Here is a 16,428-nt window from a genome sequence, read left to right as displayed (position 1 = left end):
AACATGTTTCAGTGAAAATGTTATTGTGGCAGCTCGGGGATTGCACCTTATATGTAATTGTTTTAACATGCATGGCCGTTATTGTTTCAGAAGTAAAGTCTCGCTCAAAACAGACTATATTAATCAACGCTGGAACATTAGATCTTGTCTTTGAAGTCCAGTTTTGGCTTTGTCCCAACCTTCTTCACTGTGTTTGTTTGCAATACTATTGTAATTTTGGGTTTTAAAGTACAGTCAAACAGGATGGGTTGGTACTTTGTCAGTGCTTAGCAAACACTGCTGCAGGACAATGAGTAAGTCTTTTAGGAAGGCTTACTTATTGTCATTTGCCAAACTTTGTTAGGCACGTGACGTATTAAGAAGGCAACAGTGACAGCGATTTGGCGAGCGAGACGAACATTTTGGGATGATGGCTTCCGAGAGTGGAAGAAATGCACAATATTACATTGAGGCCTAAGGGCCCAACCAATATTGCAATATCGCCCTGTTGTGAAAACAATGGGGAGATGTTCCCGCCACAGTCAGATGCTTTAAATAATTTATTCTCATAGCGGATTTGTGTACGCTTGAGTCACTCTACTAGGAACTAGAACTGTTAAATTGCACTGAAGTGAACCCATCCACCACTACTATTTCATCTCGTGCACTTCCACTAATGTCTGTTCATTCCTCTCATTTGACTTAATTCCCTTAGACATTTCGTGCTGTCTCTCTTCTTTTTTGTTTCACTGCTTAAGTGAACAGAAAGGCTTCCTGAAAATACCAGATGCGTATATATTTTTAAAATACGGAGAAGAGATTTTTGGGTTGAAAAAAAAAAAGCTTTTTGAGGACACATTTCAGCAGAATAAAAAGGTATGGTAGTTGTTAAGGAAGGACACTTAGACTACATACATGTCCTTAATTCATTCACTTTAGGAAAAAAATATTGTCACTTAAAACAGTTTTTATTGGGATAGGGCAATCACAAACTTAATATTCTGAACCCCCTGTTTCGAAGCAATGTTGTATCATGTATCAGTTTAGTCTAGTGCTAAATGCACAAAAATCTAAGGTGATGTTATTTTCAAATGGCAAATGACTGCCATTGAACAAAAATATCAACTGCTCAACTTGTACTTGAAATGGTTAGGACATTTTTATTGATGAGAACTTGTCTTTTAAATCACACATGGCTAAACTTAAAATTCTTCGTAAAAAAGTCCTGTTTATAAAACGCTTGATTCTGACCACGTTATCCCTTTGCTAGAAAATGGACCCTTGCTTTTTATGAATGCACCCGACATTTAACAAAAATGAATACTGTATATCATTGTGGCTTAATGTTCTATTATTGGTTGTTGCAACCTTGTCCACCTTTGCACTTTTTTTGCAAAGGCAAACTGTCCAACTTGGTCAGTTTGCTGATTTTCTTAATGGATGTTTTTTATTTATACATCGTTTCTTGGTCTCGTTCCCCCTTAATTGTGTTCTCTTATCTGTATAGACTCCAGTCGCTGCAGATCCTTGGCGTGTTGGTTTTGAGAGCTAACCCAAGTCTATGTAAAAAAAGACTTTAGATTTGCTGCTCCATGGTCATGGAATTAATTACAAAAGGATCAGAGGCTACCTGAACTGATCACTTTGGAGGAATATCAGACCATTTTAAAGGATCGAAAAGCTGTTTCTTCTGGGCACTGTACTTGTATCTATTGCATGTTTTTATGTTTATGTGGTAAGTAATTTGTACTGTTAACTATAGTGTGTGACTACTCCTCTTTTTTGTTGTTCTATTTATTTATAAAACCTGGTTTTGCTGCCCTCTTGGCCAGGTCACTTTTGCAAGAGATTTTACTCATTAATTTTTTATTTTACCGGGTTAAATAAATGAAAATGAAAATATAGGGTCTTATCATGCAAAACCAACTTTCATACCTGTTTGTATCTGTTTTTGTGTATAAGTCCTGAAAATGTGAAATCAATCCATGTAGGCAGTGTTGAGGTATTTATAAAACAATCTTGCCTTTAATTAATTGAATTTAGAATTTCAGACTTTAGTTACGTCAGTGGATATCTCTATGGTAGCGGTTTATCCGAGGATCTTTGCGCGAGTACACCATTTTATTCAATTTGGCGCATTATGAAGAGACTGTCATAAAGCGGCTTGAAGATGGTCTGTAAATCAATCAATCAATCATCAATCAATGTTTATTTATATAGCCCTAAATCACAAGTGTCTCAAAGGGCTGCTCAAGCCACAACGACATCCTCGGTACAGAGCCCACATACGGGCAAGGAAAAACTCACCCCAGTGGGATGTCGATGTGAATGACTATGAGAAACCAAACCCATGCAAAGTTCTTACCAAAGCACCACTTTAAGAAGGCCGAACTACCTAGTTTTGTATTTGACTGTATGTTTCTTTGCTGCCCAACTGCTTCACTCTAATTTTCACTTCATATCGTTCCTTGTCGTAGGTGACCATCAACAATGTGTGACACTGTAGAAAACTATTCGCCTCTCCCTGTGGAGATCTGAGCTGCGGGACACTGAGGTAAGAAAACAGCCCTTGTCATAACACATGCGAGGAGTGACTGATGTGAGTAAATTTTTTAAATGTCACTAAAACCAAATCCCTCCAATTTCCTCCTCAATCTTTTTATAGTCGGTAGTCATTTTTTTTCCTTTCATGGCAGTGGAACAATAGATTGTATTGCAAATTTGACGGAAATCATGAATACAATATGAGGTTGGAAAAATCCAAATGGGCTTGATGGTTGAGGTAGAATAAATTAAACTACAGTTTCACTTGATTGTGAAACCTACGTAAATCAGTCCTGTTTATATCTACTCTACACCCCGTTTGTGGAACAATTCATAAAGTCCGGGTGCACCGTGTTTTTCTAATAACTAAAGAGTGCCAAATTATGGTGGCGTCTACATACAGGTATATGGTAAACTTTGGCGTTTGTCTGCATCAAATTTGAGATTCAAAGGGGTCATTTTTATGACAGATTGTTCTGTAATATGTTGTATTTTCAACTGCCTCGTTATCGGTAAGCAGCGGCAGCGCGATTCGGCAACAGCAACTCAGCTGCTCTCTTGTTACACAGCATTAAAATGTGCACACAGTTCCTTCCGATTCAGTGTCGACTGAGTATATGAACATAGCTTCAACATAGAGACAACTTGTTTTTTCACTCAACTGGTACTTTAAAGGTGCCATGTTTGCTTTGAAGTCAGTGTGTTCCGTGCTAATTGTAAGTTAATTACAGCCACCTACTTGCACCATTCAGTTGCAGCAATAGTTTAGACCAGGGGTCACCAACGCGGTGCCCGCGGGCACCAGGTAGCCCGTAAGGACCAGGGGCCGTATCAAGCTTCTTAGAATTACTCCTAAGAAGTCTGCTAAGAGTTGACTTAAGAGTAAATAAATTATTCGCTGAAAGCTGCACTTAAAAGTTAGTTATCAAGCGTCTTACTCACACTTTCAGCGAAGTGTAGGACTGAATCTTAAGTGTCACACTCAGAGCTGAATTACGACATTACTATGTGCCGTAAACGGAATTTTAGGTGACGTCATTTCTGTGTCCATAGAAATGACCAATCACGGAAGGGAATCCGTTGTCTAAGAATAAAGAAATATCTTGGAAATATTTAAGTGGACAATGGGAGTGTATATTTTGACAATAAACTACAAAATAATACAAAACAAACTAGTCCCCGCCGGCACTCACGCTACCGCTCCCTCTCTTCTATCGCCCACACACTCACTGACGTCACTCACCTCACGGCCACACACATACGCTACTGTCATAACATTTTCTTTCCAATTCATTAATTAGGCAACTAATTTGAAACTGGTGTGGGTGGCACTATATATACTAGCCCACTGCAGACACATGCAGAAATCAACAAGGAATCGAAAAGTATTAAATCTGTGACAAAAATAATATCCGCTCTGTCTAAACAATACCGTTTGATCAGCTGCTCGTCATCAAAAAAACAAACACATTGTTCCGTTCCCTGAACGTTCGCGCACGTCTCTCTCGCCTCAGTGCCATCCCCTGCTGGCAACTCCTAACCACTTAAGACACCTCTGAAGGTCTCTTAAATATCGTGGAGAGTAGGAGTGATTCTTAGACTTAAGAACGTTGATAAAAAGCTTTTATTCTTAAGTTTGAGAGTAGGACTAAATTTCGCAAATTGTCAGGACTTGAGTGTAAAATGGCACTCTAAGAAGCTTGATAAGTACGGCCCCAGATGAGTAGCCCGCTGGCCTGTTCTAAAAATAGCTCAAATAGCAGCACTTACCAGTGAGCTGCCTCTATTTTTTAAATTTTATTTATTTACTAGCAAGCTGGTCTCGCTTTGCCCGACATTTTTAATTCTAAGAAAGACAAAACTCAAATAGAATTTGAAAATCCAAGAAAATATTTTAAAGACTTGGTCTTCACTTGTTTAAATAAATTCATAATTTTTTTTACTTTGCTTCTTATAACTTTCAGAAAGACAATTTTAGAGAAAAAATACAACCTTAAAAATGATTTTAGGATTTTTTAACACATACCTTTTTACCTTTTAAATTCCTTCCTCTTCTTTCCTGACAATTTAAATCAATGTTCAAGTACATTAATTTTTTTATTGTAAAGAATAATAAATACATTTTAATTAAATTCTTTATTTTAGCTTCTGTTTTTTCGACGAAGAATATTTGTGAAATATTTCTTCAAACTTATTATGATTAAAATTCAAAAAAATTATTCTGGCAAATCTAGAAAATCTGTAAAATCAAATTTAAATCTTATTTCAAAGTCTTTTGAATTTCTTTTAAAATTTTTGTTCTGGAAAATCTAGAAGAAATAATGATTTGTCTTTGTTAGAAATATAGCTTGGTCCAATTTGTTATATATTCTAACAAAGTGTAGATTGGATTTTAACCTATTTAAAACATAATCAGGAAAAATTACTAATGATGTTCCATAAATTATTTTTTTAATTTTTTCAAAAAGATTCGAATTAGCTAGTTTTTCTCTTCTTTTTTTCGGTTGAATTTTGAATTTTAAAGAGTCGAAATTGAAGATAAACTATGTTTCAAAATTTAATTGTAATTTTTTTCGTGTTTTCTCCTCTTTTAAACCGTTCAATTAAGTGTAAATATAATTAATTATTAATAATAACATAGAGATAAAGGTAAATTGAGCAAATTGGCTATTTCTGGCAATTTATTTAAGTGTGTATCAAACTGGTAGCCCTTCGCATTAATCGGTACCCAAGAAGTAGCTCTTGGTTTCAAAAAGGTTGGTGACCCCTGGTTTAGACAGTAGCCCACTATTTGAGAAAGTACAGGATATCCGCCTTCCATTGCTATTTGCATAGCTGATTCCTGCAGTTTTACAATGTCGACAACAGGCGCTCATCATGAAAATCAATTTGTCACACAATGAACTTTGCCCCATTAAAAAAAACAGAAGTGAAACGGCGTGTTGCGTTACTATTGGCTAGGCAAGTTTCAAAGAAAGTCAGCAGGGGTGATCATGGCCGTTGCCATACAGTTTGTCATTCTCTCTGTTCGCCAGGCAGCCGAGGAGCGTCTCTGAGGAAGATGCTGCGTTCGGAGCGCAGTGTTGTTGAAGAATGGCTCTCAGAATACAAGGTAACTTGCTGTCTTTGACCCTGTGATGAGTCATGTTAATTAATGTTATACCCCTTAGAGGCCATCTTTGGAAAGGTCTCCTAAACCGAAACATTTATCTTTGCATGAATTAGATTAGGGTTCACGCCTTGTGCGATAACATGCAATCTACTTTTTTCAGTAGTTGTTCTCAAGAATTAGGGCATTCCAGTGGACTGTAAATTACATTAGTGGTGGCCCCTTTGGGTTTTGGTCAAAATGTTTTGCTTTGGAAGACATGCTAGAATACATGTCGTTAATGTAGTATATTCATTAGACAAGTGGGAATATCAATTATCTGGTGTCCAAGTATATAGGTTACCCATTTTTAGGCATGAACACATACAACATTTCTCTCAGTATAGTTTGTCTTTAGTTTAAGGGCAACTGCACTTTTTTGGGAATGTTGCCTATCGTTCACAATCATTATGAAAGGCATGACGATGGATGGATTTTTTAAAAATTGCTTTCTAACTCGTAAATAAAAATCCACTTACAGCGGAGCCAATGGAAGGGTCCTCTATTGTGCCCATAAAACCCAATAAAAAAACATCCAACAGTACTCCATTTACATTTTTTGACCTGAATATTAACTAATTATTAAGGATATTGTTATTTTAAGCACTAACACAGAAAAACTATTCATAACGGTGCCGTGATCAATAGTGTGTGTGCCAATGTTTACATCAAGTGGCAAGCTGCTTCCTTGCTTCCTTTGCTTGTGAAAGTTTGATGTAGATCATAAATCATGCCTCTCACCTGGTTAGTAGAAGGATGAGGATGTATTCCTACTCAGTGGCCTAGTGGTTAGAGTGTCCGCCCTGAGATCGGTAGGTTGTGAGTTCAAACCCCGGCCGAGTCATACCAAAGACTATAAAAATGGGACCCATTACCTCCCTGCTTGGCACTCAGCATCAAGGGTTGGAATTGGGGGTTAAATCACCAAAAATGATTCCCGGGCGCGGCCACCGCTGCTGCCCACTGCTTCCCTCACCTCTCAGGGGGTGAACAAGGGGATGAGTCAAATGCAGAGGACAAATTTAACCACACCTAGTGTGTGTGAGACAATCATTGGTACTTTCACTTTTTAACTTTGACATGTTGGTACACTTTGACAGCCAATTTTGATCTTGAAATGGGGAGAACGACACAAAAAGATGCTTGGTTCCAACCCCCTTTTGTTCGTGAGAATTATGAGTCATTCAGAATCAGAATCAGAATAGTTTTTATTGCCATTGTTTGAGAACAGGTTCACAAACTAGGAATTTTTCTTGGTGCAATCGTGCAACATAAAACACATATAACACAGAATACAATAAAATGAGCTGTAACTGAGCTATCAGATCTTGTTATTGTTCATGTGCCTGATGGCCGAGGGGAAAAAACTGTTCAGGTGGCGGGAGGTGTGGGTCTGGATCAGGGGTCACCAACGCGGTGCCCGCGGGCACCAGGTCGCCCGTAAGGACCAGACGAGTCGCCCGCGGGCCTGTTCTAAAAAAAAAAAAAAAATTAAATCTACATAGAAAAAACACAAGATACACTTTCAATCAGTGCATCAACCCAAACAACCTCCCCCATGCACACTCATCCACACCCACTCACACAAAAGGGGTTATTTCTTTCTGCTACCAATATTCTGGTTCCCACAACACAGACAACACATCTGCAAGGGACACAGTCCCTGAAGCACACATGATTGTATAGGCTGCTGGTCCACTAACATTTTCATTAATTACTATTTTTAATGTAATTATTTTTATATTGTTTTACTTTCTTTTTTATCCAAGAAAATGTTTTTTATTTATTTATCTTATTTTATTTTATTTTTTAAAAAAGGGCCTTATCTTCAACAGACCAGGTTGTCAATGAAATTAGATTTGTTTAAAGGGTTTTTTAAACCAGGCCCAGTCCAGATAATGTCCAAGTCGGACTCAGCAACACACACCTTCATTCATGTACACAGAAAAAAATTAGGGAACACAACAGATTGCATATAATTTATAAACAAAATTACATTTTCAAAATAAGCATTTATGTACAGTCCAGATTATGTCCAGGTCACTCAAATTAGGGAACACAACAACAGATATCATATAATCTATAAACATAATTATACTTTCAAAATAAGCCTTTGAGGACTTCTCATCTTTTTTTAAATGTTTTTTGGCATCATTATCGTTTTCAACCATGTAACTTTCTAAAGTTAGAAAATACTGAATAAATGTTTTAAAGAAAGTAATACTAAGTGAATATCTGTTTTTGGCCTTAAAAATAAACATTTTACCGAGTACTATAATTAAATTGACTAAATCATGATTGTCAATGAACTCTCCTAAAATAACAGAAACCACATCAAGCTTCATAAACAAACCAATCCTTAAACACATTTTTTCAACATCCACCCAAAACAAAGACACAATATCACAATACCAAAACAAATGCAGGGTGGATTCAGGCTCCTGACAACAAAATCGGCAATCATCTGACTCTGTCATATTCCATAATTTTAACATTTTCCCTGTGGGTAAGAAGTTATAAATAATTTTAATTTGAAAATAACGATTTTGCACATCGATAGTGGTTTTATAGATTAGTTTGAATATGGCATCCCATGGCAACGGGCAGTCAAAAAAGTCCTCCCATTTTCCATTTGTGTTGTATGAGGCAGCCTTCAAAGATTTCTTTATTAAATAAAAATTATATATTTTTCTATTTATTTTAGTTCCTTTTTACCAACTATAATTTCTTATTAGAGGTTTACAAACTAATAATTTAGTAGTTCCATAATTATTTGTTTCCATCTTTTCCCAATTGCTCCAGTTAGTTGATAAAATGAAAGGCTTGAGCAAGCATCACCATACATAGCTCTAAATTCATCATACTTCATAATTTTACCATTCTCATTGATAATATCATTGACAAAAATGATTCCTCTTTCAAACATATTTTTCCAAAAGAAAGGCTTTCCATCTATTACAATATTAGAGTTCATCCATATTAACTGCTGCAAAATATCGTCTCTTTTTTCTGGCACATAAAAATTGAAAACACCACTATGAGTGGATTGTTTCCTTTATGAACCCCGCCATGTTTCCCAGCAGACTCTCTGGGAGGGGATCACTTGTAAAAAAGGATACAATTTCTTTTGATACAGTACATGTTTTTTGTCCAACAGGACATTTGTGTACCACTCAATGTTTAAATACATCTTTGGAACAATTGATGCTTTTAAAGACAGACACATAGCTTCAAGGTTGAGAAGTTTCAGGCCCCCATATTCATACTCTTTGTACAAAACCTTTCTTTTAATCTTTTCTGGTTTGCCGTTCCAGACAAAATCGAAGACCCTCCGCTCATAAATCTTAAAAAAGTTTTGTGATGGAGCTGGTAATGACAAAAACAAATAAATAAATTGAGGAATAATTAACGAGTTGGCAATAGACATTTTACCATACAAGGTTAGGGATTTCCCTTTCCATAATTGCATAATTTTGTCCAGCTTTCTTAGTCGATTATCATAATTTACTGAGCCTAGATCTTCCAGATTTTCTGGGACAACAACACAAAGTATGTTAACTGGTCCATCTGTCCACAAAACAGGCACTTTGCATTCCATTCGAAAGGACGTTCCCTTTAGATTTCCGATCCTTAACATTTTACATTTATCATAATTAAGCTTAAAGCCAGATTGCTGTGAAAATATGTCCAAAAGATTAAGAAGGTTCCGCAAACAATGAGGAAAAATCTTATCTTTGTGAATCAGCCTTTTCTGACATGAACTTCATCAAGAACAAACACAGAACACGCCTCACTGATGCACATCTGCAAGACTCACTCAGAGTTGCAGTGTCAAGTTACACACCAGAGTACAACACACTAGTTAACAGCATGCAATGCCAGGCTTCCCACTAACCGACAAAGAAACAGATAACAGATTTGGTGTCCAGTTCAAAGTGTGACATGATTTAAAAATTTGAGAGTTTACTTTTGTATTTTACATGAGTTATTATTTGTACAAACATGGTGCAAAGTAATTCATGATTTGTTAAAAAATGTTAGTGGCTAGCTAGTTAAAATGGGATATTGTGATTTCACAAGACTGTCTTAGAAGTGATCATTTGAAAATGTTCAATTTGAAAAATGTGCACTTAGAGAAAATATAAAAATAAAGTGTTGCATATTGATATTTATCTGTTTCTATATATATTTATTGTGAGAAATCATTAAGATGATCAGTGTTTCCACAAAGATAAATATCATTAATTATTAATAATAACAGAGTTAAAGGTAAATTGAGCAAATTGGCTACTTCTGGCAATTTATTTAAGTGTGTATCTAACTGGTAGCCCTTCGCACTAATCAGTACCCAAGAAGTAGCCCTTGGTTTCAAAAAGGTTGGTGACCCCTGGTCTGGATGGACCGTAGTCTCCTGCCTGAAGGGAGAGGGGAGAATAGTTTTTGTCCATTCTTCATCTAAACGGGAATATAACCAGATTCTTTCAGTCTGCATCTTAATGACAGCAGACATTGCACAGTAAGTGATGTTTTATTATGTTTATGGGCTCTCACAAAGTCTGCAGTGAGTCGTAATCATTGATGTTAAAAAATAAGAACGTTGTAATGCGTTTTGAAATTAATGCCCCGCTTTGGGGGCGGCGTGGCGAAGTTGGTAGAGTGGCCGTGCCAACAATCGGAGGGTTGCTGGTTACTGGGGTTCAATCCCCACCTTCTACCATCCTAGTCACGTCCGTTGTGTCCTTGGGCAAGACACTTCACCCTTGCTCCTGATGGCTGCTGGTTAGCGCCTTGCATGGCAGCTCCCGCCAACAGTGTGTGAATGTGTGTTAATGGGTGAATGTGGAAATACTGTCAAAGCGCTTTGAGTACCTTGAAGGTAGAAAAGCGCTATACAAGTATAACCCATTTATCATTTATCATTTATATATGCTTAAAATTATTAAAATACATAAATATCAAATATTATGAGTGTGCCCGTTACTACGTTGCATATATTCTTACAGCATGTAAGTGATTGGATGTTTTTAAGGCCTTTTATTGGCAGAATAGAGCGACTCCTATAGGCTCCATTGTAAGCAGACTTTTGCTCTCATTTATGTATTTAGAATGCATAAAAAAATTTAAACATCTGTGTTCTTGTCTTACATAAGGATTGTGAATGATAGGCAAAATTCCCCCCCAAAAAAGTGCAGTTCCCCTTTAATACATCCATATGCTGTAAAATGTAATACTCTGAAATAAACTGTTACATTTGGAGGAAGCTCACCAGAAAGAAAAAAGTAGGCACAAATGCAAGAGAAACAAAATGCGAAGGAATGCTAACTTGTAAGGGAATGAGATGGCATGACTCACTGAGTGTGGTAAAGAACCGCATATTGTGTTTGAAGCATGCCAAGGCTCAGTTTAGATCTGCCTCCTCTTATTTGAATGACATTTCCCTTCAAGAGTCATCCCATCACTACTTTTCACAAGTGCATTCGTTTTCATTATTTTCTTTTTTCTTTACAGAACCTGGCCAATTCAATAAACCTGTCACTGATTTTACCAAGTTTACCATAATGCTTTTCTTTTTGTACCTTGGACAGTCTTTACCAGAAAACCACATCTCCAGTTATGCAGGCAGCCTTCATTTGAAGAAGTCATTGGTACCAGCATTGTACAGGGTCATCCAGGATCCCAGCAACGAGGTGATATGCACCGTACATACAATAATTTCTTATAAAATTATCAAAAAGGTAACCACTCTATTATGTTTAAGTGCCGTTACTCAATTTCATTTTGTGGCAGTTACTATTAGAGCAAAAGTTCTTGTGTCGCAATGCTGTAGTAATAATGCTACAGCTTCAGTGACTACAGAGAGACCATTTTGAACTACAAAATAAGATCTCTTTTTCTGTTTGACATGTTTATAATGTATTTTTTGTATGATTTGAGCTCAATTTCATAAGGGTTGAGGATGGAGAGTGTTGTCATTTAGAGTACCTTGGTTTTCATATACCTCAGTTTGGTATGATTCGGAAAATTTACACCAAAAATATGTTTTGGTTTTAGTATGATTGAATAGATGATGGTGACTCGATCGCTGCTCTTTTTTATTGAGTACAGCTGCAAAGTACCCCACAATATAGACAAAGTGGTAGCAAAAATAGCGCTGGGCAATATGGTAGAAAAGTATATCACGATATATGTTTTTTATGTTGATCGATAAATATTGATACTTTTTATGACTTATTTAAGCCTGCCAATAAATACAGTAAAACAATTTCTGACTTACCAAGGGTGCTATTTATTAGTGGAGAAGCTGTCTGGTAGCCAGGTAGGATGAGGTAGGATTAAGGTAATAAAATAGTTAAAAGTAGTTTTGAAAGTAGTTGCAGATTTGAGACACAAGATGGCAGTAGTGTATGAGCTATTAAACACGACACAAACTAGTTTGAGAAGCTACTCATTAAACAGACACATTGGAAGTGTCAGGATGTTACAGCACGTCTGCATTAAAACCAACAAAACTAAAGACAAGTTTCTGTTATTTAGTTGATAATTCAAGATATTACACTTCTCAATCCACAGCAAGACAGAAAGACGGCACAACCACACTAGTTATGAGTGTTGTGTGTTGTGTGTTGTGTGTGTGTGTGTGTGTGTGTGTGTGTGTGTGTGTGTGTGTGTGTGTGTGTGTGTGTGTGTGTGTGTGTGTGTGTGTGTGTGTGTGTGTGCGCTCCTTTAAGAATGGCAGTGTGTACTGTTGGGTAAGTGACGTCAGTGAGTGAATGGAAGAATGATGAGAGCAAGCGGTAGTATGCAAGTACAGCAGTAGTGACGTCTGGCGAATGTGTCCGATTGTATCCTGCAGATGTAAGAATAAAGCGGCGGCCTCTTCATTCCGACCCGAAAGCGGAGCTTAGCAGACCCATTGTTGGGTAAAGTGAAGGGTGTTACCCCCGACGAAAACATTGGTCCTGGAGGGAATGTATCCCCTGCGCTCCTCGACTGCGGTCTGGGACAGGGAGCCTAACAGCAGGGAAAAGTGTAACACTCGGTAGTTGATACTGTTATGCGAGTGGCTGTTAGCGTGTCCCTCCCATTGCTCATAAAGTATACACAGTATATATCAAATATACATAGAATATTTTATCGAACGCATTTTATATTGATATCGAGTATGTGTCTATCGGGATATATATTGATATCGTACTATCGGCCCAGCTCTAAGCATACAGTAATAATCCAACCAAAGTCAACCAGAGCTTTAGAGCCCAAGTTTCCAAAGTGTAAGTGAACGCAGCACACTCCTACGTAAAGTAAGTCTAGCACAAATAATTGAGTGTAACTTACCGGCTGAAATCTGTAGTCTGCAAAGCTGCAAAGTTGTCTCTCCATGCGTGTGATTGCATCAGTTAATGTAAACAAGGTTGTGTGAGCACTGATTAACAGATTAATTGGACTGACATTGTTTTGTATGGCAACATTTGGTTTGGTTTTCATGCCCTTCAGTTTTCTACTGACCCTTTCAAACGGGGTAATAAGGAAAACCGAGTTACCACATCCTTATCAACTGTCCAGGGAGTGTTTGTTTGCCATACAAATATAATAAACTTTCCAACGATGCCAACATACTGCTGTGAATTCAAAAGTATTTTATTGCCGCTTTTCGTCTTTATGTCTCAGGCGAAAGTCCCAAGTAAAAGCGATAGCTATTATTAATTTTGGTTAAGTCGACTTAAGTCAGCCAGTCAGAGGGCCGGCAACATAAATGGGTTCCGCAGTATTAATAGTAGGGATTCATACCGAATTAGGTACTTTTATAGGCACCGACCGAATTTTTTGGGGATACAATCGGGCACCGATTAGTGTAAAATCAAGCGGTGTAGTCACATTTGTTTGCATAGTCTGGACTAGTTTAAGCACTTGGCGGGTAAATAATCAGTCAAGTACTCAGAGCAGGCTGAGCTAGGCTTCCTCGAGGTAATATTAACATTTTTCATGCCAATAAAGGAAGAAGAAAGTGCTCATAAGTACAGTGAGGCTCCACTTTTCCAAAAGTGCTAGCTCAATGCTAATTTACATTGAATTTGCCATAGACATGCTACAGATTAGCGTTTTTGATTTCATATGGCGATTTTAACAACTTCAAATTTTGTAATAAAAAATACAACTGAAATGCACTCTACATTCAAAGAGCTGGTGTGTAATAAGAAGAATACTTAAGTAGAAACATTTTGTAGGGCTCAACGAAAAGACTGTCACACTCAAAGACTCTTCTGGCTACGCAACACCATTGTCTATACACTACTGCCATCTAACGTCTTGGAATTGCAACTGCATGTAAAGTCTACTATTTAGTACTGAACTTGTAAATGAGACAGCAAAGTGTAAGAAAACAAGACAACTGGACAGCACCATTATCCGCATCAGCTCAGTGTTAAATAAAAAAAAAAGAGATTTTATTATTACCTCATACAACTCATTAACAAATTTGAAGACACACAAAAGCACTGAAAATTGGTATTGTTGAGTACTGGTCATTTGTACCGTATCGATTCAAATGTGAAAGGTACCCATCACCCTAACTAATAGTTTTGTTGACTTATTGTCATTTTTGCCATATTGTACTGAGCAGACAGGACAGAGACAGCCAAAGTTGCAGTTGAAATAGTTCTTTTTCGATGCTCACTGAGCTGAAGTCCCACAAGAGTTGCTCAAGTTCTGCTAGAGTTTCTCACATGACATCGTGCTTAATGCCTGCTCAAATCCTGCTCAAGAGCTGTTTTCCCTCCAATATTGGTCATACTCCAGATATTACAACCTCCGGAGCAACTCAGTGATATGGAACTCTTAATTTCACACTGGTGATTCAGTAGGAGAATCCAATTATCTTAGTCTCTTTTTTTCTTGCCGCTCCTTAATGAGGTCAACCGACCATGGACCTAAAATAATTTAAAATTGCAACTCTGCCCGTGCAATCCCATTAGCAATGTGTCTGTGTAGAAGAAATGAAGAGGTGTCAATGTATGTGCTGAGTGCTTGTTGCAGGCAACTTGTTGGGCTAAATTGTTTTATACGTGTCCATAAAAGTGCTGTTTAGGCACTTAATGTTATTGCCCCAAGCAGGAAGAACATCGGCACTGTTAACATTAACCCCCCTGACTTTCATGATGGTGATATACTCCCACTCTCCTCCACATCTTACACTATTGACTATACTTTGCCCCCAAGCCCTACTGAGTTATGTTAGGATGATGTGCATTCATGTAAGAAAGTAGGAATTAGGAATAAAAGATCCAAGTTCATCATCCCAGCGTGTGAGCCGTTGGCACAGATTTTTGCACAATCTTATGTCTGTTTCTTTGATCCATCCAGCTGTTGGAGCCTGTGTGCCACCAGCTGTTCGAGCTGTACCGCAGCTCAGAGGTTCGCCTGCGACGTTTCACCCTGCAGTTTTTGCCTGAGCTTGTGTGGGTGTATCTGCGAGTCACAGCCAGCAGGGATCGGCAGAGCAATGGTTGCATCGAGGCCCTCCTCCTGGGCATTTACAACCTGGTGGGTGTTACTTTGCTTTGGTAGTACTCATGTGGACTCTGAAGGTCCATATCGGACAGTATGGGTGACTTGTGTTAGGTGGAGCTAGACATGCTGCTGTCCATTGATTGGTAAACAGATTTTAAATTTCTGCGTTACAAAAATCACGGTTTAAAAAAAGCACCCTTTTTTTTTTATTGCTGATACTAGTATTATTGTATTTTTTTATTTGTAGTACCATTTAATAATCTACATTGTACAACTTGGGTTAAAAAGTTTAAATATTTGAAAGGAGTCATATGTACTAATTTCATGTCAAGTCATCATTAAATGGCCGTGATATGTCAAAAGGCATTGAAAAACAAATGTTATTTTCAAATACCTCTATAACTGATAACAGTAGTTCAGCCGGGATAGGCTCATTTCAAAATTAGATTTACAGCCCTGAAATCTTGTTATTGTTTTCATTTCGATGTCCCGCCCTTTACCGTTTGACCAATTAAAAAGTCTGTAAGTGTGTCACATCCAGGTTGCAAGTTACGCACCGCCATCTTTGTCTAACTACTGCCACTGGTAAAGTTACTAAACATGTCAGACCTTAGTAAATCTAAAAGGCCTTGTTACGATTCTCAACTTATTGATGACAAAGCCAGGAACAAAACGAGGATTTGTATCGGGGATGCCTTTGAAAGAGGGAGACGATTGAAGGCGTGCTAATTTCCTCCTTGATAGGTCAGTAAGGCATTTATGTTTTCTTACTACTTGCAATAAATGGAAATGGACATTTTGTATGTAAACTATATTGTCCAATACAGTCTATTAAGTTAACCTACACAGTGGCCTAGTGGTTAGAGTGTCCACCCTGAGATCGGTAGGTTGTGAGTTGAAACCCGGCCGAGTCATACCAAAGACTATAAAAATGGCACTCAGCATCATCCGGTTGGAATTGGGGGTAAAATAACCAAAATGATTCCCGGGCGCAGCCACCGCTGCTGCTCACTGCTCCTCTCACCTCCCAGTGGGTGAACAAGGGGATGGGTCAAATGCAGAGGTGTGTGTGTGTGTGACAATCATAGGTACTGATCTTGTCTAAAAAAGCTAGTATGTTCATGTAAAGAATGCTTAGCATGCTACCCTGTTCAATGACACATCGACATATAGGCGGGGGAAATATATGCCCGTTAGCCTGTATGTCGATGTGTCATCCAACTGACAGGGCAAAATATATTTCCGACAAA

At 37.8% G+C, this 16,428-nt stretch overlaps 1 protein-coding gene across 8 annotated transcripts in view; it reads left to right on the top strand.

Annotated features, from left to right (window-relative positions):
* The window catches only part of LOC133664960 (hyccin 2-like), an 87,202-nt gene that overhangs the window by 21,260 nt on the left and 49,514 nt on the right, over positions 1-16,428 (top strand). For all 8 annotated transcript variants that reach the window (XM_062070046.1, XM_062070047.1, XM_062070044.1 and 5 more), the window contains exons 2-5: positions 2,457-2,533; positions 5,559-5,635; positions 11,257-11,358; positions 15,032-15,211. In XM_062070046.1, coding sequence (XP_061926030.1) covers positions 5,585-5,635; positions 11,257-11,358; positions 15,032-15,211 — 333 coding nt within the window. In that variant the 5' untranslated portion in view covers positions 2,457-2,533; positions 5,559-5,584. The remainder of the gene's footprint in view (positions 1-2,456; positions 2,534-5,558; positions 5,636-11,256; positions 11,359-15,031; positions 15,212-16,428) is intronic.

Source organism: Entelurus aequoreus, linkage group LG14 (genome assembly GCF_033978785.1).
Source record: "Entelurus aequoreus isolate RoL-2023_Sb linkage group LG14, RoL_Eaeq_v1.1, whole genome shotgun sequence".
NCBI classification, from domain to species: domain Eukaryota; kingdom Metazoa; phylum Chordata; class Actinopteri; order Syngnathiformes; family Syngnathidae; genus Entelurus; species Entelurus aequoreus.
The sequence above is the reverse complement of the archived record's forward strand: the minus strand, read 5'-3'. Positions and strand labels throughout refer to the sequence as shown.